The following is a 26,079-nucleotide window of genomic DNA, read 5'->3' on the forward strand; positions in this document are numbered from 1 at the left end:
GCCGGTTCTGTAATCAGCAGGAAATCATCATCCAGCAATCTCCAGCTTTCAGATGGAGCAGAATTTACTACACTGCTGTAGTTCACTGACAAGTTATGCAAAAAAAATCGCGATTTTATTGCACGATTCTGAAATCGAAGAAATCGTTTGCGATAATGACAGCTGTTTGCATAGCTTCTCAGTGAGCTACGGCTCTGTGAAGTAAATGCTGCTCCATCTGAAAGCATGTGAAAATACCACATTTCAAATTTTCATTTTTGGGTGAACTATCCCTTTAAGCAGTGATAAAGGCATTGCATTATAAATATACTTTATTTTAATGAAAATTATAATAATAAGAACTCAGATAAACCGTATATTGCCGTAGTCATGTGTTTTATTAGTCACGTTGAATCAATGAAAGCAGTTTAATCTTCTGTTTATTCAGCTGCAGCGATAGGCATTTTCTGGGTTTCTTCTGCGAGGCGTATTTGGAGTTTCAGCGCGAGAGCGCCCTCTGTCCTTTGGATGGCGATCTACTGCTGATCACAGAACCGTGCTTCACTGAAAGATACGCATGACAATCGCAGCTTCTGTCGAATTGCGATCTCGATTCCATTTCGATTTATCGTGCAGCCCTACTTTACATGTCTGTGTTCTGTTCCGTCTTTGAGTGCATACACAGAAAGCCTCCTGAGGAACAGCGCAAGTTCTCTTTCGCACTTTTAATGATCGTTTTATCTCGATTATTGTATTTTCATAATCATTTGAGGCCGAAATCGAAACTATTTTGATTAATTGCACAGTCCTAAGTAAGTGTTTTATTTTGATTTTAATTTTACATAATTTTATTATTGACTTCAACCCATAAACCCCCTTTTTTTGAAAAGGAATAATCCAATGATTTGAGAGATTTACCAGATTTGACCCCTGCCTTAAGACATTGTTCAGTTATTTTATTTGTAGACATTTGTCAGGTTTGTCAGAGAGAAAATAAGTGTGTGAAGTCTGTGCATTAGAGGTCTTCACTGGTCCACTTGGATCCGAAAAACCCGAGGTCCGACCCGAGAGGGTTCGGGTCCAAAACTTCGAGTACTTCGGACACGGGTTGGGTTAGGTATTAGCGGCCTCTGGTAATTGAAAATAAACATGCTTTTTTCCAAATGGACCCAATTAGAGCTGAATTCTTTTAAACTATCCCGAATGCGTTTTCACTTTCGCGTTAAGTGAGGAACGCACATAGAAAAGGAGCATATGTTTGTAACCTCGCAGGCTCGCACACAGAAATCATCTTATAGATATGAGATCCATCATGAAAATCCACTCGCTTCATTATGCTGCGTGTTCATGCAGGGCTTTTCTTTTTTGTGTGCAGAAGCCTTTCGCCGGAGATCAAGTTGCAGAAGGCTGTACACGTCAATGCTGTTTACGTTCGTGTCCAGTTGGCTTCGAAAATAAATGCCATCGGACTCTGGTCTAATTTCATCGGGTCTGTCTCGGGTTGGGTTTTTCTTTTAAAAAAATTAATTTATGCACCTCTGGTTCGGGTAAGAAGTGATTTGGGTCGGGTACAGATTTTAAGGACCCGAGAAGACCTCTACTGTGCATCTCTCAGCGATGTTTGGTGGCATTGTCTATAATACTAACTAGAGCCCGACCGATATATCGTTTTGACGATATTATCGGCCGATATGAGCCTGTCGCCGATATATCGGTATCGGCGAATATGCCGCCGGTATGAATTTATTTATTTTATTTTTTTTTACAGAACATAACGCAGATAAAATGCTTGAAATGGTGTAATTACTTAGTTTGTCCAGCAGAGCGCGCTCCACTCTTTGCTATGGTGACCTGGATGAAACGCTTTAAAGCTTAGTCTATGGAAAACCATTGAAACTTTGAACGGCCATATCTCCGTAACGGCGCGGCGAATCCGCACCAAATTCGGGGGATCCCTTCAGCTCGAGGAACCCTCTCAATCGAGTGTATGTCTAGAGGCCCGCTTTCGAATGAGACCACCCCCCCGCGTCGATAGCCCCCGGGTTCGGGAGTTACAGGTGGTTAAATTCGCAGTCCGGCGCCGACCGATCAAGCGATCCCGGGGGGCTACCGACGCGCGGATGGTGGCGTTCGAGAGGGCTCCTCGAGCTGAAGTGATCCGCCGGTGCGTTCGCGAGATAGTGACACCAGTCAACACTTTCACTTCAGTAAGGAGGTCTCTTGTTCAGGCAGCAGCATTCAAGCGTTGTCTTATTCGACCGTAAGTGCTCTGCGAAGTGGACTTCACATATTCACATATTCCACCATGATTCCAGTTCCAAGGGAACGTACACGTTACATTCAAAGGGCATTAAAGTCCGCAAGACGTGAATTTATTTTTATTAATTTTTAAGTTAAATTGTGCTTTGTTGGTATAGTGTCAGCTAGAATGTTAAAACTGTTCAGTGTTAAATATTTTTAAGTTGTTTATTTGTAATTTATTTATTTATTTTTTGAAAAGCAAGACAAAACAGTAAAAAGCACATTTTGGTTTTTTTAATTTATGCAATGGTGAAAAAACTTGGGGGAAAAAAACTCAAAAAACCATGTTCGGTATTCGGCCTTCGGCCCAGTGTTTAATTTTGTTCGGTTTTGGCTTCGGCCAAGAATTTTCATTTCGGTGCATCCCTATTTATATTGTATTTATTTACAGAGGTATATTATGTCACACTTCACACTTCTTTAGTAAGTTTCGTCTGTGTGTGAAGACAGTAGCGCAAATCCGTGAATGAATGTTCCGAAGTGAAATAAACTTCAACAGAATAAAGTTGAATGGAATTGAATCGAAGTTGAATAAACTTCAACTTTACTGTTCAGTGCACTGATGTCAGACTCATTTTGGAGAATAAAGTTTATTGTTACATTGTTAAATGCCCTGCCTCCATTACGTATCTCTGTCACGTCATTATAAGTGTTTGATCACCACATTTGAGTGATCATTGCAAAAAATGTTTGTGTATATATATATATATTCTGTTTATGTATATACTGTATTCTATATATAGTACCAGTCAAATGTTTGGACATACGAATGGGAAAGTGTCCAAACTTTTGACTGGTACTGTACTATAATATACACAAAGAATATCGGCAGATATATCGATATGGGCTTTTTTTTACTCCCTAATATCGGTATCGGCTCCAAAAAAAAACATATCGGTCGGGCTCTAATACTAACAAGCTGTAGCTACATTTAACTGCTTCAAAAGCCCTAATGTTACTGCCTTGCCACTAAGAAATGTAGCTTTACAATTGCAAAACTATTTTATTGAAGTTGTGGTGAAATTAAGTTTGTGTGTGTGCGCATACAGAGGGAAAAAAACTTGCTTTCCATTGATGTAAGGTAATTTGACATTTTTATCGTATAGTCAGTCATTTTTGTTTGCTCGGTGATGGTGTTTGTGGTTTCTGGTGTCTTTTACTGTTGTAGGGTGTAAATGGATGTTTGAAATAACTTGCTGAAGTGATATGTAACTAATGAAGTTAACAGACCTGCAACCGCATAGCTGTGTGTTTACATAGTCAGCCAATCAGAATCAAGCATTCAACAGCCCTTTGGTTTAATTTTTACTCTCTCTTCTATGGTAGCTGATCCTAATTAGTCTTAATTGGTGCTTTTTGTCTCCATCAGTTCCAGCTACTCATCTTCAGCACAAGACTTTGAGAGGGAGCTCAGGATTGGGCCCGTCTACGAGTCAGCCAGGATGTCCAGACGCAGTCTCCGTCTGCACACCAACTCAAGTCATTATGGAGACGACAGTCTGCTTGACTCGTCTCTAAACCACAGTGCCTCCTTCAGCCGTGACCAGTGAGTGCAGTTTGTCCATGAAAATCAGCAGGGGATTATTTAGCAAAAATTATATAAGAATTAGGTCATTAGTGCCATATTATAATGCAAAATGCATTTTCTTTTCTTTTCAGGAATTTTAGTTTGACCTTTAATGTTGGCATAAAGGAACAGACAAATTAAATTATTTAACTAAGTGTAGAAGAGACAAAGAAAAGCTACAATTTAAATTACTTTTGTTTTATGTTTCCAGTGGCCAAGTAACTGAAATCTAATGCAGTTGCAGAATTAGCCACACACAGATGCAGCTACTTTGTGTCCACTAGAGGTCCTCTTGCCATCATTATTAAAGGGGTCCTGTTATGTCTTTTTACGAAGTCTAGATTTGGTTTTTGGGGAGTACAGGAATAGGTTTTCATGCTTGATCGTTCCAAAATTGCATTATTTTTCAAATATTTTACATTATTGCAACATCTCTCTTCCCAGTCTGTCTCAGGTGACCTGTTTAGTGCCTGTTTCAATAAGGCCCCTCTTTTCAAAATATGAAATCTGCTCCGATTAGCTGGCCCACTATGTTGTGATAGGCGAACCGCAAGTTTCATCTGCTCAGCTGTAAATATTAACAATGGTGTAAATTTTGCCTTTTGTTGTAGTTCTTGAAGTGTTTTCTGTTAAAGAGAATATCTCCCTTTCGGGTGGACTTTGAGCTTTGTAACCTTGCAGATCTTTTTTACACTCAAAAAGCAGCATTACACAGTTGAAAGAATAATAGGACCCCTTTAACGGGATAATTCACTTGAAAATGAATTTCATTTACTCACCCTAAAGTTGTTTCAAAACTGTTTGAGTTTCTTTTGCTGACCACCGAAGATATTTTGAAGAATGTGGGTAACCAGTTTGTGGTCCCCATTGACTTCTATTGTATGGAAAAAAATACTATGGAAGTCAGTGTGGACCAACAGCTGTTGGGTTACACACATTCTTTAAAATTTCTTGAGTGTTCAAGATTAGGAAAAGTTGTGTAGTGTATTTCAGCTTTGTCACTTGTTTAAAAAAAATACAGCTTCAATGCATTAACAATATTAGCTAAATAGGAGGCATCAGGAAAATAAAGCCAGCAATATTTTGGTTCCGTTTTCCGTCCTCTCTCTTCTCTTATTCTGTCTCTGTCTTGCAGGACACTGAAGAGCAGAAGAGCTCATCACTCTGTTTTAGGGACACCACAGATTGTTCAAACTCCGAGGTCTGCCTCAACGTCAATCCTGCAGGCCCAAAACAGCACACTGAACAGCTGTGCGCCCAGCAATGCCTCTCTGCTGTCCTCTTTCTTAGACGAGTCCTCCATACAGCAACACACCCTAGTCGACAGCTTCTGGGGTCAGTGCCAGCAGACCTTCATGATCGCCATGATATGATACTCTGAGTTGAAATGAACTGAGATTGGTGGACAACTGAAGCATTGATTGTATTTTTATTTTTTTTGTAATAGGTTTGGATGAAGACTGTGATGTTAAGGGTAAGTGTTTTTTGTTGTTTTATTTTTTTATTTTGGAGCTGTATTTACTTTTATTGGATTTTTATTTTAGACCAGACAATCATTGCACACCACAGCACAGTGGAGGCCAAAACACAGACCTCTACAGCACAGAATGGCTACATTTGCAAAGACTGCCCCAATGCTTCTCCATCCAAGAACAACAGTTCCCTTCATGATGCTACTGGGCATCAGGCGCCACCCAGCACAGCCTCCTATCCAAACACTACGTTGTACTGCAGGGACAAGAATCGCAAATACAAGCCAGGTGAGACAGTTTGATAACGCACCATAAATCTGCTGTTTCCCCTTTTCCTGTAATGTCAAGCACCTTACATGATGGGGTCAGGTTTCTCCTGGTCTTCAGAAATGGGCTCGGAGTCCTTCAGTTCTTTGGATGCGGAGTATTATTGAAGGGAAAGTGCAGGCTTGACTGCATTGTGTCTGCAGGTGTGCTGGGGAGGTTGTCTGAGACGTGCCTGCATAACAGAAAGAGAATTGCTGCATTTGTAGTGCACATATGCACACTACTGATGCAGACGGCTCTGCTCAAAGGTATCAGCCTTGGTTAGTCTGTCGTTCACCTCTCCAGGCTGTGGGGTTCCTCACTAGATGGTTTATGGCTGTTTGGGTGTCTTTCTTTTCAACATGTCACTGTCAGAGCGTGAAACTAGCCTATGTTCAGATTAGGTTCTCGAGTACAGTGTCAATATTGGAAACATTTTCCGTAGTCTTCACTTTAAGATGCATTTTACACCTTGGTAGATATCAAGGATGAGGAAACTCTCTTGTCTAATCTCTGCAGCTTTAAAAGTGTATATATATATATATATATATTATAGCCCGGATAATTGTTTGGATCGATTTAGATTTTATTACTTAGACATGTACAGATCTGCACACTGCATGCATGCAAAGCAGCCTGCTGGGTAAAGATGTTCTCCACAACCACCGTCACTCACTCGTCACACAGTCTCTTTTCACAGTCTTTTCTGACCACTCTATCACTTTCAGATATCTTTGATCATCAGACCTTATTTGTTTAATGTATTTAATATCAGTCCATATCTCTCCAGGCCTGCTGTCATCAGTGTTGCAGTGGTGTGTGCGAGTGTGTAAGGGAATCGCTCGCTTTACAGCCACTGTGCTGAGGAAGACACTGCAGTCTGTGCAGCAGAAGAGAGCAACCGATGGCTGTGCTAACGGAGGTATCGCTTTCTGTCAGACCCTCTGGTGCCTGGATATTATGTCTACTTATTAACCAAACTACTGTTCACACTGTACAAACAGCCAGAAACAGGCAATTGCTTATTCTTAAGCAATAACTCGTTACGCTCATGGTGTCACACTCCAAGTCATTTCTAGAGAAAATCATTAACTTAAGGAATTTTGAGGCTGTTTTGTTGTAGGTTTTCTAGAAATGTTAGATAGTTCTTAACTAGGCTCTTGATTGGTGACAGACACATTTGTTCGCAGCAAATAGTTATTAAAGAAATTGTGAATTGGTGGACTGGGGCTCATTTGACACTAGAAAACTATTTAAAAATGGAATAATCTGGCCCTCAAAACAAATGTAGTTAAGGAGCCCTGATGTAAACAGCCCCTTTCTGGTATCCTTGCAGGCATCATACAAAAGATATCTCGTTTGCCGGTGTTCCGTCGGTTTGAAATTGAAGTTGCAATAACGGATATAACTGTTCGTAAACCAGGTTAGTAAGTGGGTTTTTATCACAGTGGTCTTATATTAATAAGTATAATGTTAAAGTCACCCTAAAGGTGAAGTGTACCTTCTATGTCACTTGCGGAATTAAATGCAACTTCCAAAACCCCATGGAGCCCATTTTATTATTATTTTATGGCACCATATGAACACAAGTGTTCACACTGATACTAAAATGACCATTCGTAAAAATGATCATCATTCTTCCTCTGTACTTGGTAAGCAAAATATATACAGCACTTTCCATGAATAGGATACAAAGTGGGCCTGAAAATGATGTGTGCATAATTCAAGTACATTTAACCACAATAAATTGACAGACATCGCATGTTTAAAACTGCTTTCTTTCCACGGCATGTCGATTTTAATCGTAAATTTAGTTAATTTACTTTATAGTTAAGTTAAAAAATAATGGAACTCTCTTGCTTTAGCTGCAGATCTGTTTCTGGTTGAGGACCCCGTGTGAATCACTAGTGTTTTTTTTGTTTTTTTTCTTTGTTTTTTTTCTTCTCTCTCTTCTAGGTTTTGCATTTGAGCACCTGTCTCTTCTTTCTGTCTTTGTAAATTTAGTCCCTTAGTGGAAGTCTGTCTCAGGAGTGGCAAATGCAACTCCTCTTTGGTTATCCCATTACACCTGAACAGTCATTTCTGATGAACCCTTCTCACCCTCTCACTTTTTTTTAACAGGCCACTTTAGTCTCTTCCATGGTGTTTGACCTCCTACAGCCACTATAACTTACAACTTTTGTTCCCCTTCCAGATGTTTCTTCGAAGCATGATTACACTGTGCATAAACAAATGCACCTGTCCACCATGAGCACTGCCTTGGTTACATGCAAATCTCTCTTGTTGGAGTCTGTCTATGCAGAGCTGGGATTGGAGGAGTGAAGAAGACTGGTACAGAATTGCGAAGGACTCTTGGCTTTATCTGATGTTTGTTCTGTTTTTCATCATAGGCAATGAGAAATACAACAGCAGTATGAGTGTTAAAGAGGTAGTGCTGCAAAAGGAACGACCGAAGATCAGCGGCGTACTGTGTAAGTACACATACTTCACTTTCAGATATTTTTGTTCATATTTAAAGTTGTGTACTGTAAGGAACAAGGCACACAGGGTTGGAACGGCATGTGGGTGAGTAAATGATGACGGAATAACAGCATTTTTTTGGTCAGTTATAGTTTTAATTGTGCCAGTTAATCATGCTGCCTTTTTAAGATACCTTTCCTTTGGTTAAACTATAAGGTAGTATTGCATATTTCCATTGAGAATGCATTTGTAAACATAAATCATAATTGTAATCAATACATCAAATTGCCTATGCATTTCGCATGAGCAGTGCTATTTTTCATGCCACTGTTGGCCACTTAACGTGGTTTCAATTAAGTTATGATTGCTAATTGATTTATTGGCCAGTGTTGGGGATCTGATTTTCAACGCAGGGTATATATCAGTGTAGATTTAAATACAAATTAAACGGCCATCTAAAAAACTGACTGAATAGTTTGAGTGCGACCATTAGAAGGAAGCTGCTTAGGTAGAATCACTAGGTATTGTAGTTGCATACCCTGATGAATAATAGCAGAATGATTCATAAATGATTGCTCTAGTAGATGCACCGTACAGGCTCAGTGTTTGCACACTTTTGCCTACAGCATCTGTTTAAAAATGTCTGTTGATTTAAAAGCACAACAAATGTTGAGAGAGTAGAACTTTAACACGCAGTTTAACGTGTCATTTTCAACCGTACACCGATTCTGACAGGTGATGACTGCAAAAGGAAGCATAATTTTGCAACGGACACTCATTCTTCCCAGGAAGAGAAGCCTGCAGTGACCTTATGGTCACTCATAGTTTCCACAGGTTATATAATCATCTTTCTTACCCTCAATCTTGGTCATTCCAAGCTTATGGTTTGGGAATAGTTGACAAGCCAGTTAATGCTGCTGTGAGCTCCTTCCCTGCATTGATGGTTTTCAGGTTGTGGTCAGGGCATTTTCTCCCCAGCAGGTGTGGGTTTGTCTCTGTGAAGAGCTTTCAGACAACCTTGCATGGCTTTTCTCTTTGTTCAGCTTTCTGCGGCTCTGATTCCATTTGACAATCTCTTTCCTTTTCACATGTAGTTATTATAACTCTTATAAGCATCTTTTCTTGTCATGCATCCTATTTGTTCATGTATATTCAATACATTCAGGCAATAGTCCCGTTAGAGCTCTTGTTTACAGTTACAATGGGGTCCTGAGATTACAAAAGAGCACCCACCGCATATTGAATATTTTGAACGATTAAAGCATTGAAGTAAAATGAAGAGAGATTCAATATGCTGCACTAGTGAAGTCCGAAATCAAATGTAAGCAAATTAGTGACATTGACCTAGTGTTTTTTTTTTCTTGTCCAGATTGTTGTCAGATTTTCCTCCATTGAAGCACAAGTTGTTTTTTAACATGTTTTTTTAACACTTTTTTTTTTTTTTCTCGCATCATGCAACCCTCTGTCTGATCCTTAGATGGCATGACAGCAGAAAAGGGCCTGTTTACTTTGAAGACATTTATGTAAACCTCCTCTTTGCATGAGAAATACTGCATTGCTGCTTTCAGTTTTAAACTCCTCCGTTCCTTTATTTCAGCCTCTATTTCAGAACCAGGTGTTTTAGCAGTTTATTTGCATAGTGCAACTCCTCTCAAATGCAACTCTTCTCAAAAGGTCAAGGAAAATCTGATTCCTCAATTTGATAACATGAGCCCTTTTAAAGCATGCAAAATAACTGAAATGTGGAGTTCATTAAATTCTTTTTTTTTTTATCACCTTTTCACTCTTTTTCACACTTTTAAATAAATAAAAATAGAAAAGTGTTGAATTGAAGAGTTTTTACTAGTAGTCTCATGACCTCTAGACCCTACTGTATGCATTTCATCTACTCCAATTTTAGGAGGCCTGTTTTGTTTTTATTTTCAGGATGAATGCTACAAGATGAAAAATGTGCAATTTGTCAGCTTTTTGCAAATCTCTTGTGTGTGTGACCTCTCGCTGTACACCCTACCCCTGCTCTGTGCCCTAAAGAGTATGTGCTAATCAACACTTCAGTTTTTGTTTTTTTTCCTTTACTCTGTATGTTTCCAGGGAAGACAACCTCAGGAAGCTTCTTGTTGCTGGTTGATTTCTTTGCAAAGTGAGTTTTGATCTCTCTTCCAATATGTTCTTTCTGTACCTATCTGTGTCTAATGCACATCCAGTGTGGTTACATAAGTGTTATTTAACACTTGATTCATTGATAACTTTGAAGTAATTTCAACTGAAATCTTCACCATGATAGAAGACTTTACCCTATGTTTCTCAACTTTCTTGATTAAATGACTACTAATTAAATTTAGGAAAACTCTCATCAGACTCTGATAACAGGTCTGATAACTGGCTAGCTTTCATTTTATACGAAATTGTATTATCATTGAAATTTTCTGTGAAATGTTTACTTGCAGCAACTGGACCATTATGTTACTCTGATCTATGTTCTTCCAGCGTGTGCCCGATCTCATTTTGAGTACTAATCTTTTTTGAGTTTTATTTGATATTGATAGTTTTTGAGAATCACTTACTGTTGCTTTGAGCAGAACTGACAAAGATTTAAGTCTCTTAATCACACTGAATGGTCACACATCACTATAAATACAATATAGCTAGATCTAAAATCCGTAGGATCACTTGCCATTGTTTTGTACCGGCCAGCCCCAAAACTTGCTATTTGGTAAGGCACTAAGGCATTATTGATATACAGTACAACTTTAAAATGTGTGTAGTTAAATGTGCTATACAAATAAATTTGACTTCATTCGTTAAATAGACAGTCCATAAACTTAATTGGTTAATTTCTTAATTGGTGCAGTAGCCAAAACACTGCTAGTGTGTTAAAGTATAATGTCACTCAAATTTTAACCTGTCTTCATCCTCTCTTCCAGGTGTCTCCCTATGCTCTCGAAAGTCCTATTTCTTGTACCTTTCCTTCTGTTTCTTGGTGAGCTTGCTGTTCATGAGTGATTATTGGTCTAAATGGAAATAAGATCCTGCATCCTCATGCGTTTCTTCTGTGCCCTTCCTGAAAGCTTTGTGCTACTGGGGGCCATCCGGACTGTTAGCCATGCTGCCTTCTGCTAATGTGATGGTGTGGAGAGACGCCTCCTACGTCACCCCTCCATCCACCTCCATGGGCGACTCGGAGGAGAGACAAACTCCCCCTGACACACACACTCAGGTTGTATTTACCCTTAGGATTTTACTAGTGTATTGTAACCTGCTGAATTAGCTTTCTTTCTACCAATACCAAAATATTAAGTTGACTGTCTGTTATTATGTCTCCCTCTTCACAGAGGCCCTCAGTTCTGTCGTTTTCATCAGTAGAGGCGGAGAGGTTGATGCGTTTAGAGGACAACTTGTCTCAGCTGTGGGATCGAGTAACGGGTGGTTTGCTCAGGCAGGAGGAGCAGCACACTGAAGTGCTCAGTCTGTATAACACACTGCGCTCAGAGCTCCACACAGAGAGACTCACAGACAGAGAGGGTCTGGGAAAGTGGATTGGAGACCTGCTGGAGGAGCGATTCAGCCTGCTGAAAGGCGAGGTGCAGAAAGAGGCCAAGTACACGCAGCAGGTAATTAGTAAATCAGGGATTAGAGTTCCGTCAGTTCATAAAGACCAATCATATGAAATTAGTATTAATAAATTAATTTGTACTACAGAGGTGGCACAGAAGAACACACAAGTGGCTTGTAGGTACATTTTCAGATGTTTAATGAGACTCAGAGGTGGCATGAGTGCAATTAAATTCATGTGGAGATTGTTTTAAATATACAATTTTGAATACAGAAATATGATCAAATAACTGAAATTATACGCTGAAAATGAAACTAAATCCGCCAGGTGGCTGCAAGTCACTGATTTTATCATTCATTCAATTGATTCGTTCGAGCGGCTGAATCATTCATGAATTAAGCAAGTGACTGTCTTTATGAACTGACGGAAATCCGTCGTAGCGACGGAACGTCATTTAAAACCATTTCAATTTGACCATGATGTGGACAACTTTTAACATTAGAAGAGGTAAGGCAGATATTCTGTATGTGTTGAAATGAACATGCAAACATGAGTCACTGACAGAAATTGAGATTAACATTTAAAGGGGTCATATGATGTTGCTAAAAAGAACATTATTTTGTGTATTTGGTGTAATGAAATGTGTTTATGCGGTTTAAGGTTAAAAAAACACATTATTTTCCACATACTGTACATTATTATTTCTCCTCTATGCCCCGCCTTCTGAAACACGTCGAGAAGGCCAAACAAAGTAGTTTCGCTTTCACAACGAAACACCGTGCCTTCACGACATGGTGGCGACAACAACAATACTACAGCGAGAATAAAAGTTATGCCGCCTTTCTTTGCGTGAACATTTGGGCGGTGTTATGCAAATCTTCCCACATCGTGACGTAGACATCTGGGGGCGTGTTAGAACGAGCCGTTTTAGGTAGGCGTGGCTGACTCTTAACTTTTATAAAGAATATCTCTTTGGATTTGAGACTTTAGTCTTTGCAACTTTACAGATCTTCTTTATGAACCAAGAGCTTGTAACACTCCAAAGAGAAAGGAAAAATTGAAATTGCATCATATGACCCCTTTAAAATACAGACCAAAGAATATTGGGGGCTCAGGTTGTTTTAAATTGTTCCCAGTTTAACAGACATGTTTATTGTCAGTTATATATTATATAATATCTTGATGAACAATCTTCAATTCTGTCTCCCTCTGCAGCATCAGGAAAAGCATGCAGGAGAGCGTCAGTCAGAGAACACTCGACTCGCTGAAGCTGAGGCTCTCCTTCAGACGTTGGCACGCAAAACTGAGGTGCGACAAATTATACAAGGAACACACAAGATGCTTTCTTATCAGCATGCAGGATTTTGTTTATTTAGTGGGAGGCTCTAAACCACTGATGTGAGTTATCTTTGGGCCAGAGTTCACATGATTTTTTTTTTAATGTGATAGGACTTCTGATTCAGTAATCAAGTGAGTCATCTGTGCAAATTCAGCTGTGTGACTGACTTGTTTAATTTAGGAGTTGCAGAGAAAACAAGAGCCTGCTTTTAGAAAGATTCCTGAGGCTGAGACGCCCACCCCTGATCCTCACAGGTTATTATCATCTTAAATCTGGTTTAAACAGTCAACAGTGTTGTCTCAATCGTTAAAGTAATATTCAAGGTACTTCATGTAAACTGGTGTAGTAATGTATGTCTGTTCCTCTTAAGTGAAGAGTCTGAGAGCAGCTCCAGTGAGGATTTGCTGGTGGAGGTGAGGCGGCTAGAGGAGACTTTGGAGCGCATCAGAGATGATGTGCAGGGGCTGATGGGATGCAGAGAAAAGTGTGAGCAGCTGGACTCCCTTTCAGTCTCGGTAAGTGCTCCGTTGCCATTTCAGTTCATCATCTGTCGTTTTTGCAGTGTCTAATTTTCATACCTGGCATTTTAACATCCTTATCTAACCCTTATAAAGCATTTAAATAATTTTTATCCTGGAAGAAATTTCTAAAAATTAGAAAAAAATTCTAAAACTTAAAAAATGTAGCAAGACTATTACAATGCATATTATATAAATATTTTTAGAGTTATAACCGTTCACTTATTAATGTTAAGTTATTAATCAGATACAATATTGTTTTATAAGCTTATGTACCACCAGGTGAAAACTGGAATGTGTAAATACTCTCCTGTGGCAACAGTCCTGATGTTTGCATCCACATATAAATGTTTAAAATGAGATTACTACTAAATGGAATAATAAAAAGGCAAGATTTTTTTTTGCCATCTGTTTGAATAAAATCTCATAACTCCTGGATCTGCTCTTGCAGGTATCCGAGCAGGTGGAGAAGGAAATCAGGTCTCTGTTTTACGGCAGTGACAAAGCAGAAGAACTGGAGCTTCCTGAATCTCTCCTACAGTGGCTTTCTGATCACTTTGTGAGCACCACTGAACTGCAGGCTTCACTCAGTGCTCTGGAGAGCAGCATTCTGGGTAACCTGTCCCTTCAGGTAGAGGAAGGCCAGTCACCTTCTAAAGAGACAATCACCCAAACTGTACGACAAGCCACAGGGGAGGCAGGCCTCTCTGAGGAAGTAAGCTATTGAGAACTTGTCTTTGAGTATTTTAAGAAATGAATAACTCTCTATATTTAGATATGTAATGCTACATTTGTGTTTTTTTTTTTTCTCTCTCCACAGCATGTACAGTTGATTGTCAACAATGCAATGAAGCTCTATTCAGAAGACCGCACTGGTCTGGTGGACTATGCATTGGAATCTGGAGGTATAGTAAAAGTCTTATCTCTGTGGCTCTAGTTTGTTATTTTTACAGTTGTTTGTTTAGCTGTAGGAATGTAAAACACAGAATTAGGGATTGCATGCGTTCCATCTAGCAATATGTGTTGACGGTGCTCTGTCGATTACTTATAAATTGTAGTCTGTTACTGATTCCAAAGTACATGACAACTTGTATTTAGTAGCGTGATCCACTGCAGTACACATTTTATGTAATATAATCAGACTACTTTTTGATTACTTTTAAAATACATTTTACCTATCTTTTTAATCACATTGATTTAGGGTGAATTCTCACCTGTCTTATTTGGTTCGATTGAATCGAACTCAAGCCACTTGTGCTTTTAGGGGACACGCTTTTAAAATTCATCTTAACCTACTTTGAGTAGGCCTATTAATTTAGTCATTTTTCATCATGCCATAAAATATTTTTAATACGACAGACTTTGCATTTAATGTGAATTTAATAAAAACATTGTAAGTTACTAATTACAACACTTTCATTGTACTGAAAGAGAGCAAAGAACATTTTCACTTCAGTGCAGCGAGTTCAAGCACTCTCAAAAACTCCCATTATAATCACTGAAGCTGTTTACACTGTGAAATGAATATCTTACTTGCATTCGTACTCGTATGGGGGCACTGGCCCTCCCTCCTCCCCAGAACCGCCCCTACACCTAGGCTGTAAAATTGTGTTGCGCATTTTTCATTGGAACGTTGTCTTTCTTTGAATCTAATAAAGTCTGTATGCTACATAGAGCGAGCTATAATATAGATCGTGCTTTCTCTTTCCATTTGCTGTTTTTTGTTTTTTATTTTATCGAACTTCAAACTCATCTATGCCACTGTTCATTCTTGAAGTAAACTTTTGCCCGTTTGGTGATTAAATAAATCGAACTCAAGCCACTTGTGCTTTTAGGGGACACACTTTTAAAATTCATCTTAACCTACTTTGAGTAGGCCTATTATTAATTTAGTCATTTTTCATCATGCCATAAAATATTTTTAATACGACAGACTTTGCATTTAATGTGAATTTAATAAAAACATTGTAAGTTACTAATTACAACACTTTCATTGTACTGAAAGAGAGCAAAGAACATTTTCACTTCAGTGCAGCGAGTTCAAGCACTCTCAAAAACTCCCATTATAATCACTGAAGCTGTTTACACTGTGAAATGAATATCTTACTTGCATTCGTACTCGTATGGGGGCACTGGTCCTCCCTCCTCCCCAGAACCGCCCCTACACCTAGGCTGTAAAATTGTGTTGCGCATTTTTCATTGGAACGTTGTCTTTCTTTGAATCTAATAAAGTCTGTATGCTACATAGAGCGAGCTATAATATAGATCGTGCTTTCTCTTTCCATTTGCTGTTTTTTGTTTTTTATTTTATCGAACTTCAAACTCATCTATGCCACTGTTCATTCTTGAAGTAAACTTTTGCCCGTTTGGTGATTAAATAAATTGTTTTGGACAGCCGTTTCCCTGCTTTACATGTAAATAAGAAATAACATGAAATTGTGCAAGTTAATGTGTTTGGAAAAACAAAAGCCTTCCAAAGATGGTAATACATGGTTAAATAACCCACTGAATGATAATTCAAACAAAAATGAATGTGTGCATTAGTAGTTGATGCAGTGCTGAAATGTTGAAAAGCACTTTTTAGAACTGAATGAATTGAAATGATTTTTGTAAATCCAGTGGTCAAATGCTGTATGGCCTCTCAATTTCCTCTGTCAATTTTCAGGGCAAATGACTAGTTTTTGTGTGAATGTCCACAAACCTGGAAGACTTTCTGAATTTATATATGCAGTATGCTATTTTAGAAAGGGAATTTTAAAAGATGAAAGAAGAACTAAGGAGAATCAATAAGTTAACTATTTCTGTTGTGTGAATAACATGTAATCGTGTAATTATAAAAAAGTAACTGTAGTCTGATTACAAATATTTTAAAGTGTGATATAATTTAACTACTAAGTGCTTAATTTTTGGAATCTGATTATGTAATCCAGATTACATGTAATCCGTTACTACCCATCACTGTGTGTGGATATTAGATGAGCCCCATAAAAACCTACATACGGTGTATTCTATCATCAAGTAGATGAATTTAAGAAGGGTAGTTTGTGGGCCATGATGTGACTTGAGCATACGTTTTGTTTTTTGCTTGTTTTCCTCTTTCTCTCTCAATGGTGCAATTTTTACCCGGTGCATCTTTTTGGAAAATAGCTTTACTACAATAGCTGTTTTTGAACTGGTTTTTCATCTGACTGGGAGAAAAACATGCTGTTTGCATGCTATTTGATACCTGGGTGGTGTATTGTGGTGAATTTGAATGTGTTTCTTTGTGTCTGTAGGAGGCAGCATCATAAGCACACGTTGTTCAGAGTCCTTTGACACCAAAACTGCACTGCTGAGTCTGTTTGGCCTTCCAATGTGGTACTTCTCCCAGTCACCTCGTGTAGTCATACAGGTTTGATAACTTTCACAATTCTGATTTTCATTCATGTCCATTTATTTTTAAAGTCGAGCATTAATTTAATGGTAGTCTCTCTCCATTCTTTCTCTTCATTTGTCCCTCCAGCCAGATGTGCATCCTGGGAACTGCTGGGCATTTAAAGGTTCACAAGGTTATCTGGTGATCGGGTTGTCCATGAAGATTGTGCCTACAGCCTTTTCTCTAGATCATGTGCCCAAATCTCTGTCGCCCACCGGAAACATCAGCAGTGCCCCACGAGAGTTCAATGTATTTGTAAGTACACATGGAACTGAAATCGTATCGGGGTTTTCACATTTCTTGATTAAAGAATATATTACCAAGATTTTTTATATATATAATATCATAGAGATTGCACCCTCAAAGAACAGTTTCTAGAAAATAAAATATTGTAGAGTGGTGCAAAAGTCAGTGTTCAGTGCCACATGATCCTTCAGTAATGATGCTGAAAATTCAAATTTGTCATAACCGGAATAAAGATGTCACAATTTTTAAAAAGTCCTAATATTTCGAGGTTTTCCAGGTGTCTAATATTTAAGATTTAACTTGGGGTCAAAGTAATATTTTTTTTTCTCTGTTCTATGAAAGGGTCTTGATGATGAGCAGCAGGAAGAGGGGCAGTTGCTCGGACAGTTTGTTTATGATGAAGATGGAGATGCTCTTCAGACCTTCTTTGTATCTGTAAGTATCACACAAGCACAGTTTTCCTGTGTATTGTGATTTCTGTTGTTTAATGCATTTAATCACACTGTAGCTGCATGAAAATCAAGATGTAACTGACTAATGGCTTCTTGTGAATTGTTTTTGTTGTTGTTATAAATAAATAACGAAGTCAATACAGGAGAAAAAAAAAATTTTAAAGGAGAAGGAGTCTCCTTTTAAATCTACCAGCAGTAGCTAACAGGGTCATGCTAACCAGCAAATATTTATTTGTAATCATTGATTGATTGCCTAATCTTGTAATTCTGTCTCTGTCTTCCTCAAGGAGGAGGTCCCGAGAGGTTTTCAGATCATTGAGATGAAAGTGCTGTCTAACTGGGGTCATCCTGAATACACCTGTGTGTACCGTTTCCGGGTTCACGGGAAGCTTCTTGATGAAGAACTTGCAAGCAGTTAAGACTTTATGAACTCCTGACAGTCTGTCACTCATGCACTGAAAAAAGGAATTGAGCTCTTGAGAATAATGTGCCATGAGTTACACAGTTGGGCCTGAGATGACCTGAGGACATCTGATAAAGGATTGCATGCTGGTACATGTACTGTTAGGCCTGAGGGCCAGATTCAGCACTTGCACTCTTCTGAAGCATCACACAGCTTCCACTATTGTCAGTCATCAGGGTTATGCTTTTTTTTTTTTTTTTTTTCGTCGTTGTTATATAATTTTGTTATTATTATTATTATTATACCCTATTTGGCAGGATTGTCACCAGCAAAAAATGCGTTGACAAATTGCTGAACTACAAACAAACCAGTGAAGAATGTATTTTAGACTAAATGTGTATGTTGTGTAAAGTTCCTTAGTTTTGTGCTTTTTTTTTTTTCTCTTTTCTTTTTTTCTTAGTTTTTTGCTAGCTAATATGTGCCCTATTTAAGAATGGCTAGAGAAAAATCGCTATTTATTTTTGTGTATTTAAGTTGATATAAGTGACATTGGATTGTGTATTTTTGTAAATGCTTTTCATGATCTTTAATGCAGAGGATTTTGTAATTGCCATGTCTTAGGTTGGCTTTTCAAATAAAATTCTAATTTTTTTTATTATTTTAAAAAAAGGTTTGAATGGGTTTATTATAGGGCTGGGACGATACGCTAATCTGCTGATTCAATACTATCCCGATACTTGTGTGCCGATTCAATATATATTGCGATAATTGAGTATTGATTAGATATTACTATTTATTTATTTTAAAAAAGGCATACTCTCAGTACGCACAACGAACGTGCGTTAAAATGTACATGAATTACCCAAATAAAATAAGCAAATTATAAATGTACAAAAATATGCAACTAGAAAATATGCACAAAATAACCACATTAAAAATCAACATTACAATATATGCACACAAAAATATGTATTAAAATATGCACTTTGAAAAATGTATCTAAAGCACAGTAGGCATATAACATTGCCCATTTTAAAAAGTACAAAAAAGCCCACCTGTATACATATCCCTATCGACATCCAACAATTACAAAGCAAAAATTTATCACACAAATAAAATGCATATAATGGAACATTCTGACAAATTAATAGCATATCTGTAAATAAAGAATAATCAATAGGGGGTTATTATTTGCCTTAAATTATTTAAACCAGTTAAGAATTGGTTTATTTGCACACAGTAATGCGGTAATGTTAACAGCCCTAATTTATATGCATTTTATGCAAGTATTCTGCTATACTGTTGTAAAGATCTCATTGATTAACGTTACAAGCTCAGAATTTAATCTTAGTTTTTGGCCATCTAAAAATAACAGCTAGGCTACACCAAATTACCTATTTGTTCAGTTCATGCCTCTGAATAAAATTAGGGTGTTTTACATGTGAGCCCCATATTCTTATATAGCCTATATGAGCCATAAAAACCTGATGTATCAAATATGAGAAAACATATATGCAAACTTGTATTTAAAAAAATATTTTCTCTGAATGCGCAATAAACGGTTCTGTTTTTTAAACCGTTTTCTTCTGACAATACTTTCATATGTCAGACTTTACAGGGTTAAAAAGTTCGTGTGACAATACTTCATTTAAAAAAAAATTTCTACTTTTTATAATTATGGATCTAGTTTTAATTAACTCTCATTTAAAATATGAAATATTGGATATACGTTTTCATCATAACTTTGTTTAAAATCACAATATTGACCGCTGTGTGGTTTAGAGAAGTAGATCCGCTCCAGTCCATCAGGAGGCAGCAGGGAGTGTGTTTATTGTTTGGGACGGGACTGGTTATGTGTGTGTGCGTGCAGACCGGGATCTGAGATTTTTGGGTGGTGGCCTGTTTGTTTTACTGGAACAGCGACAGCAGCAAATGCTCTGGAATGCGTTCGCTCAGCTAACTTTAGTTACTCAGTCGAGTTTGAGCGAAATTTCACATTTCCTTTCAACTTCTATCGACTCGGCTCTTCTTTTGTCCGTGTTGAATTTCAGAGCAGCTTTTATCGATTCATTCACAGAGAAAGCTAACGGGATAGCGTGCTAAGTGAACACAGATGCAGGCCATAAAGTGTGTGGTCGTCGGGGACGGGTGAGTTTACCCTCCTATTCAGCATTGTAACAGTTTTGGAATAAAGTTTTACGCGTCTCAGACCTTTCTACGTTTACTCTGTGGTGTTTTGAGTTTAGATAACTTGTGAGCCTTTATTTTCGAAACTTTTGTGCGGTCTTTGTAGCTCACAGATGTTTTAAAAGTGCTTATTTCACACACATCACTCGTTAAATCTGTGTTTTCCACTTTAGTTAGGTCTATTTTGTTGCAGCAGCGAAAATAGCTTATGAATTACTTAAGACTTTAAATCTCCATATATTTGTATACTGGAACCGAACAGTGCCTTTTTCTGGGGTTTTCCGTGTAAACTAACCCGTCCCTGAGTTTCTTTTACATGTTAGGTCATACAAATGCAGTAACTTGCACTTGAGTAAATGCAGTCTAAATGTGTGGGGAGTGTTGCAGTGATTAATGAAGAAGTCAACCCACTTTTATAATTCACATGAGTAACACCGGCTGTTATGATGTTTATACAATGCTATGTTTGTTTAAGACCAGAATGCCCTGCTGCTTTTCTGTTACTGAAACGTATCACTGTTTTGTTGGAAAAGCAATTATAAGAAATTACATCAGTTTGTGTTATATAAGACATGGTCAGTTCTGTCATTGGATGTATTATATGAATGATTTGAGGTGTTGTTTTTTTTCAGGGCTGTGGGAAAAACATGCCTTCTGATCAGCTACACCACCAATGCTTTTCCCGGGGAATACATCCCTACTGTGTAAGCAGACCTTACTCTAGACTAGTTCAGCCAAAGAGCATACAATTTACTATTGCGAATATGCATACTAGAAGAACAAGCCTATGGACTTAGCTATTTGCCCAATTTAAAACCCAGTATTGCATTAAACAGTCAGTTGTCAGAATGGCCATTAAAACACTGCATAGTCTTCACTGTGTTAATGTTTTTTTTAAGATACTTAAGTTTTTCAGTCAACAGCAGTGTGATTTTTCTCCATTTTGTTTTATCAACATTAATGACACAGTCAGCTGCAAGTATTTGTATTAGGCTTTAAGACTGAATGCACAGATATACACATGTATAAAATATTTTGCGAATATTCATACTAGAACAAGCCTATGGACTTGCCTATTTGCCCAATTTTTGCCACAGTATTGCATTAAACGGTCAGTTGTCAGAATGGCCATTAAAACACTGCATAGTCTTTACTGTGTTAATGAAATATAATTTTTTTTTAAAGATACTTCAGTTTTTCAGTCAACAGCAGTGTGATTTTTCTCCATTTTGTTTTATCAACATTAATGACACAGTCAGCTGCAAGTATTTGTATTAGGCTTTAAGACTGAATGCACAGATATACACATGTATAAAATATTTTAACGGAGTATTAACGATATTTAAGCAGTGTTTAGTTGCCAAGTTAATGAGATTCTAAACGGATCAAAATAAAAACTACTGGTATCGGATTGGCATCGGTATCAGCAGATACTCAACGCTTCTGTATCATTATTGTAATCAGACATGGAAACAGTGGCGTTTAGCTATTCCTAATTATTTAATTAAATATTATAAACATTTTTGTAGTTTTGGACCCCATGAGTTTCATTATATCAACAGAAGCAGTTAAAACATTCTTTCTTGCAGAAGGAAAAATGTCATACAGGTTTGGAACAAGTTTTATTTTTTTGTGAACTGGCGCTTTAAAGTTCCTGGTCTTGTTGTGCCAGTTTCATCTGTGCATGTTATTCCAAGTAAAAAAAAACTTAACTTTAATCTTTCATCAGAATATAGTAAATAGCTTCACCTCTAAAACAACTATTTTTTTCACTTGCTTCATGTGTCCCTCTTTCTTTTAAACCCCTTCCTTTCATCTATCTGACTCCATTCTGGTAGTCCCTTCCCAACCGCTAAAATTAATTTGTCCCATTACATAACCTGTTTAACTTATAAATCTGTTTGATGTTGTAAGTACAATAGGTAGCAAGATGCATTACCCATTCATTTTAATATTCGTCATATCTTATCTCTGAACCGTATGCTGTCTTTCATTTAGATTTGATAATTATTCTGCTAATGTGATGGTCGATGGAAAGCCGGTGAATCTGGGACTGTGGGATACAGCAGGGCAGGAGGATTACGACAGGCTTCGACCGCTCTCCTACCCTCAGACGGTACAATCATAATAATAGGGCTAAAACAGATGTATAGTAATTTTTATATATATAATTACATATGTATTTGAGTTTCAGTGCCATATGGATCATATTTGAGGGAGTTTTGACTCTTCACCTTAATGAGTCATGAGACCAGGAAGGATCTCGAAACTAGTTTGATGACTTATGTTCTGGAAACGTAATAAACACTACACCTTAACACAGTAAAATGATAAAAAATAGCCCATGTCCTGATTCCTGGTAGGCTAAAGTGATTTCTTATATGTTGCTGAGAGCATTAATGGCAGCTCTGTGTTGTCGTCGTCTCTCTTGCAAAGGCTGTGAGAGTGAATGGCTCAATTGTTAGCCGATGTCGTTCAGGCACAAACCTCACTGTGTTTTTGTTGCTCTCTTTCACTTGGGAAACAAGTGGAGTCAATTTACAGATCATTAATGCAACAGCCTAGTCAATGCTGTGCTTTGCAGATAACAAAATAATTCTGAAAGAATTTAGCATGAAATGAGGATTTTGTCTGATTTTTTTTTTTCTCGTTTTTTATAGGATGTGTTCTTGATTTGTTTCTCTCTTGTGAGTCCAGCCTCGTTTGAGAACGTCCGTGCGAAGGTAAGCAAGCGCTCAGATATTTAGTGGTTTAAGTCAATGTAGGCTATATTTGTTCTAAATATTTCTCACCATGAAAATAGCCACAGAAGCTGGAATGGCATTAAACACAAACAATCAAACAAACAAAGTCAATGTAGGCGACTTCCGAAATGATCACAGTTAATGGAAAAGAGGAATAGTCTGTCTGGCTTGACTGCTTAAGCAAATGTGGTTTCAAAGCCTTAAAATAGCATGTTGATGCAGCTGTAAGAAAGCAGACGGAAGGTCTTTTTAATCTTCCGTGTCTGCAAAATGTCCAGTGATGTCTATTTCAAAAGATCAAGTGGCATTTGCCATTAGTCACTGCTGGGTGCGGGAGGTTATGGTGTTTATCCACAGGTAAAGCATCGGTTAGCTTGGGAAATGGCACAGTAACATGCTATTAGTGTTTGATTATAGAGTAGCCTACGTATACTGTGCACGGTGTGCCAGTTTTCTCTATGCATAGAATGATTTTGCATTCAATAGAAGCTCAACATCTGTCTGTTTTGATTTCTTTAACAGTGGTATCCAGAGGTCAGACATCATTGTCCCAACACTCCGATAATTCTGGTTGGGACTAAGCTTGACCTGAGAGACGACAAGGACACTATAGAAAAGTTGAAAGAGAAGAAACTCACACCCATCACCTACCCTCAAGGTCTCGCTATGGCCAAAGAAATAGGTCTGCACTTCAGTATTAATACACTGGCATTTAAATGCATTTTATTATTGCCTTTACACATATGTGTGTATGTTAGGAATGGGCTGACAGTATCAATTTTAATCTATCTTCGTTTTGATGAATGAAATAATGATTAATGATCAAAATTGTTTCTTAAAGCTGCAGTCCGTAACTTTCTTTTGGTTAAAAATGATCCAAAATCGATTTTTGAGCGAGTACATAACCAGCCAGTGTTCAAAACTATCTCCTTACCTAAGCTCGATTCACAACGGTAAGCTTATAATAATGTTTTCTAATTTGAGTGGTACTGGTAGGTTTTCGCGGGAAATTCAAACATGCCGCCACGTCATTTTGTCACGTCTGTAAACATGAAGTTGTCCCGGCTAGTAGGCTTTATGGCATGCAAGGATGCTGCAGGTGGCGGATCGTATATAGCCTTTTCTATTAAATGTGATTACATCTGATTACAGATAGCCTACGTGGGATATTACACAATTTTGTATTTTAAAGAGAACCAGTTCTAAGAAAGAATAATTAGCTTTTTGGGTTAAAAGTATTTCTTTATATGAAATTTGAAGGGTATGACAATTAGAGATTAGACTGTACAAAAATTGAAATCTACACGCTAATACACACTACATATATGTAGTCACGCAGTGCTGATGTTGTTAACATTAACAATTTGAGAACAAAGTATAATAATAATTTGCACGGTTTGATGTAGGGCTGTGCAATTAATTGAAAAACAATTTAGATTTTGGCCTCCAGCGATTATGAAGATACAATAATTGAGAGAACGATTATTGCATCCCATTCCGCCCCCTTTCCAGCGGTGCGCTTTCGTTCCTCCATAAAAGCCCAATTTCATGTGCAAATCGGTAAAATCATGTAACGTGACTTTTGCAAAATGGGCTGTGCTTGATTTATTGAAGTGTATTAGATTTATTCATGTTTTTAAAAGCGCTAAAGAGAACTTGCGCTTCCTCAGGAGGATTGTCCAAATGCGGCGCTTAGTGATTATTCACATAAACCTTCGTCGGTCATGTAGTAAATGAACATAAAAAAAACCTTAAAGCACAGTTTGTTTCATTTGTATCTTTTTATTCTATTGCATTTGTCCTTTGTTTTTTGTTTTTATTACTGACAGTTTAATTATTTTAAATAATTGAGGACTTTTTTTGTTTGTTTGTTACTAATATCAGTTACCCTAATACTCTGCTGTGGTATTGAGAATTGTGAAATTTCTCTGGTCTCTAGAATGTAGATCTCATAGCAACCTTATTTACAGAAAATATATATTTCATATATATCAAACTCTTTAAATAAATCACTCGTATAAAGTTTTGGCCATATGGCCCACTCATAATCGTGTTAAATAATCATGATTAAAATATTGACCAAAATAATCGTGATTATGATTTTTGCCATAATCGAGCAGCCCTAGCCATATCAGCCATGTGATATGAGCTAACCGATCATTAGATTTAATCACTATTGGTAGCACAATTAATTGTAATGCTTTTTTCCTCGGTTGGTCAGAACAAAAGTGGCAGACTTGTTACTTGCTTGAAAATTCTTATTTGGGTCATACTTCCAAGACGTAGGCTAGGATCTGTGATTCCAAAGTACAGTATCCACACCAGTGCGGTGACTGACAGTCACACATCAAAACATTCGATTCATCCGCACTGAGGAGCCGTGACGATGCACAAAAGAAAAGTAAAGAGGCAAAACTTACAGACTGCAGCTTTAAATTCCAAAATCGATCTTTTAGTCTATGCTGTTTTCTGTTGAAACGTGACTAAAACATCACTACACTAATTTGTAGAGTGACTGCCATCCAATTATCATAATAAGCTTTGTTACTTTTGATATTAAGTCTCAGCTTTAAAATTCTCTTCTTTTAGCATGAAATTTAAACAATAAAAACAGTTTTGGTGCTCTTTAATGTGACATGGCAGATTGCGGTAGCGGCTCAGTTTAAGCCCATTTACTACTAGTTATAGCACAACATAAACACTTACTGAAATATTGAAGTACTCACTCAATCTTTTAATTGTGGAAAGACGTCATAACGGATAAAAGAAATTACCTCCGCAATGCCATTTAATGTTCACAGCTTGATAGTTTGCTAGAAAAATAACTCTAGAGAGAAGCATTTTGTTAAAATATATATTTTTTTTTATAAAAAAAACAAAGAAACACTAGCTTTCTGTTTTTTTCTATTCTATCTACTCGTTTTTCTTTGTGTGTGTGTATATGTGTGTGTGTATAATAAATATATATATATTGTGTCTGTATATATATATATATATATATATATATACACTCACCGGCCACTTTATTAGGTACACCTGTTCAATTGCTTGGTAACACAAATTGCTAATCAGCCAATCACATGGCAGCAACTCAATGCATTTAGGAATCTAGATGTGGTGAAGACGACTTGCTGAAG

The 26,079-nt window shown here is 37.5% G+C and overlaps 2 protein-coding genes across 3 annotated transcripts in view; both read left to right on the top strand.

Moving 5' to 3' along the window:
- The window catches only part of LOC107745652 (SUN domain-containing protein 1-like), a 25,653-nt gene extending 7,057 nt beyond the window's left edge, over positions 1–18,596 (top strand). The window contains exons 2-22 of one of the 2 annotated variants that reach the window (XM_016559574.1): positions 3,650–3,826; positions 4,983–5,182; positions 5,295–5,321; positions 5,392–5,607; positions 5,790–5,894; positions 6,416–6,547; positions 8,016–8,096; positions 8,821–8,919; positions 10,177–10,225; positions 11,010–11,065; positions 11,154–11,302; positions 11,418–11,696; positions 12,854–12,946; positions 13,158–13,231; positions 13,348–13,492; positions 13,947–14,210; positions 14,316–14,400; positions 16,771–16,886; positions 16,998–17,165; positions 17,499–17,591; positions 17,896–18,596. In XM_016559574.1, coding sequence (XP_016415060.1) covers positions 3,650–3,826; positions 4,983–5,182; positions 5,295–5,321; positions 5,392–5,607; positions 5,790–5,894; positions 6,416–6,547; positions 8,016–8,096; positions 8,821–8,919; positions 10,177–10,225; positions 11,010–11,065; positions 11,154–11,302; positions 11,418–11,696; positions 12,854–12,946; positions 13,158–13,231; positions 13,348–13,492; positions 13,947–14,210; positions 14,316–14,400; positions 16,771–16,886; positions 16,998–17,165; positions 17,499–17,591; positions 17,896–18,027 — 2,740 coding nt within the window. In that variant the 3' untranslated portion in view covers positions 18,028–18,596. The remainder of the gene's footprint in view (positions 1–3,649; positions 3,827–4,982; positions 5,183–5,294; positions 5,322–5,391; positions 5,608–5,789; positions 5,895–6,415; positions 6,548–8,015; positions 8,097–8,820; positions 8,920–10,176; positions 10,226–11,009; positions 11,066–11,153; positions 11,303–11,417; positions 11,697–12,853; positions 12,947–13,157; positions 13,232–13,347; positions 13,493–13,946; positions 14,211–14,315; positions 14,401–16,770; positions 16,887–16,997; positions 17,166–17,498; positions 17,592–17,895) is intronic. The other variant, XM_016559575.1, reaches the window with a different exon arrangement.
- A 1,272-nt stretch (positions 18,597–19,868) lies between these two features.
- Positions 19,869–26,079, top strand: part of LOC107745654 (ras-related C3 botulinum toxin substrate 1-like) — an 8,135-nt gene continuing 1,924 nt past the window's right edge. The window contains exons 1-5 of the mRNA XM_016559577.1: positions 19,869–20,159; positions 20,831–20,902; positions 22,197–22,314; positions 22,859–22,921; positions 23,465–23,624. Of these exons, the coding sequence (XP_016415063.1) occupies positions 20,125–20,159; positions 20,831–20,902; positions 22,197–22,314; positions 22,859–22,921; positions 23,465–23,624 (448 nt within the window). The 5' untranslated portion in view covers positions 19,869–20,124. The remainder of the gene's footprint in view (positions 20,160–20,830; positions 20,903–22,196; positions 22,315–22,858; positions 22,922–23,464; positions 23,625–26,079) is intronic.

This window comes from Sinocyclocheilus rhinocerous, unplaced genomic scaffold, assembly GCF_001515625.1.
Source record: "Sinocyclocheilus rhinocerous isolate Xijiao unplaced genomic scaffold, SAMN03320098_v1.1 scaffold768, whole genome shotgun sequence".
NCBI lineage: Eukaryota > Metazoa > Chordata > Actinopteri > Cypriniformes > Cyprinidae > Sinocyclocheilus > Sinocyclocheilus rhinocerous.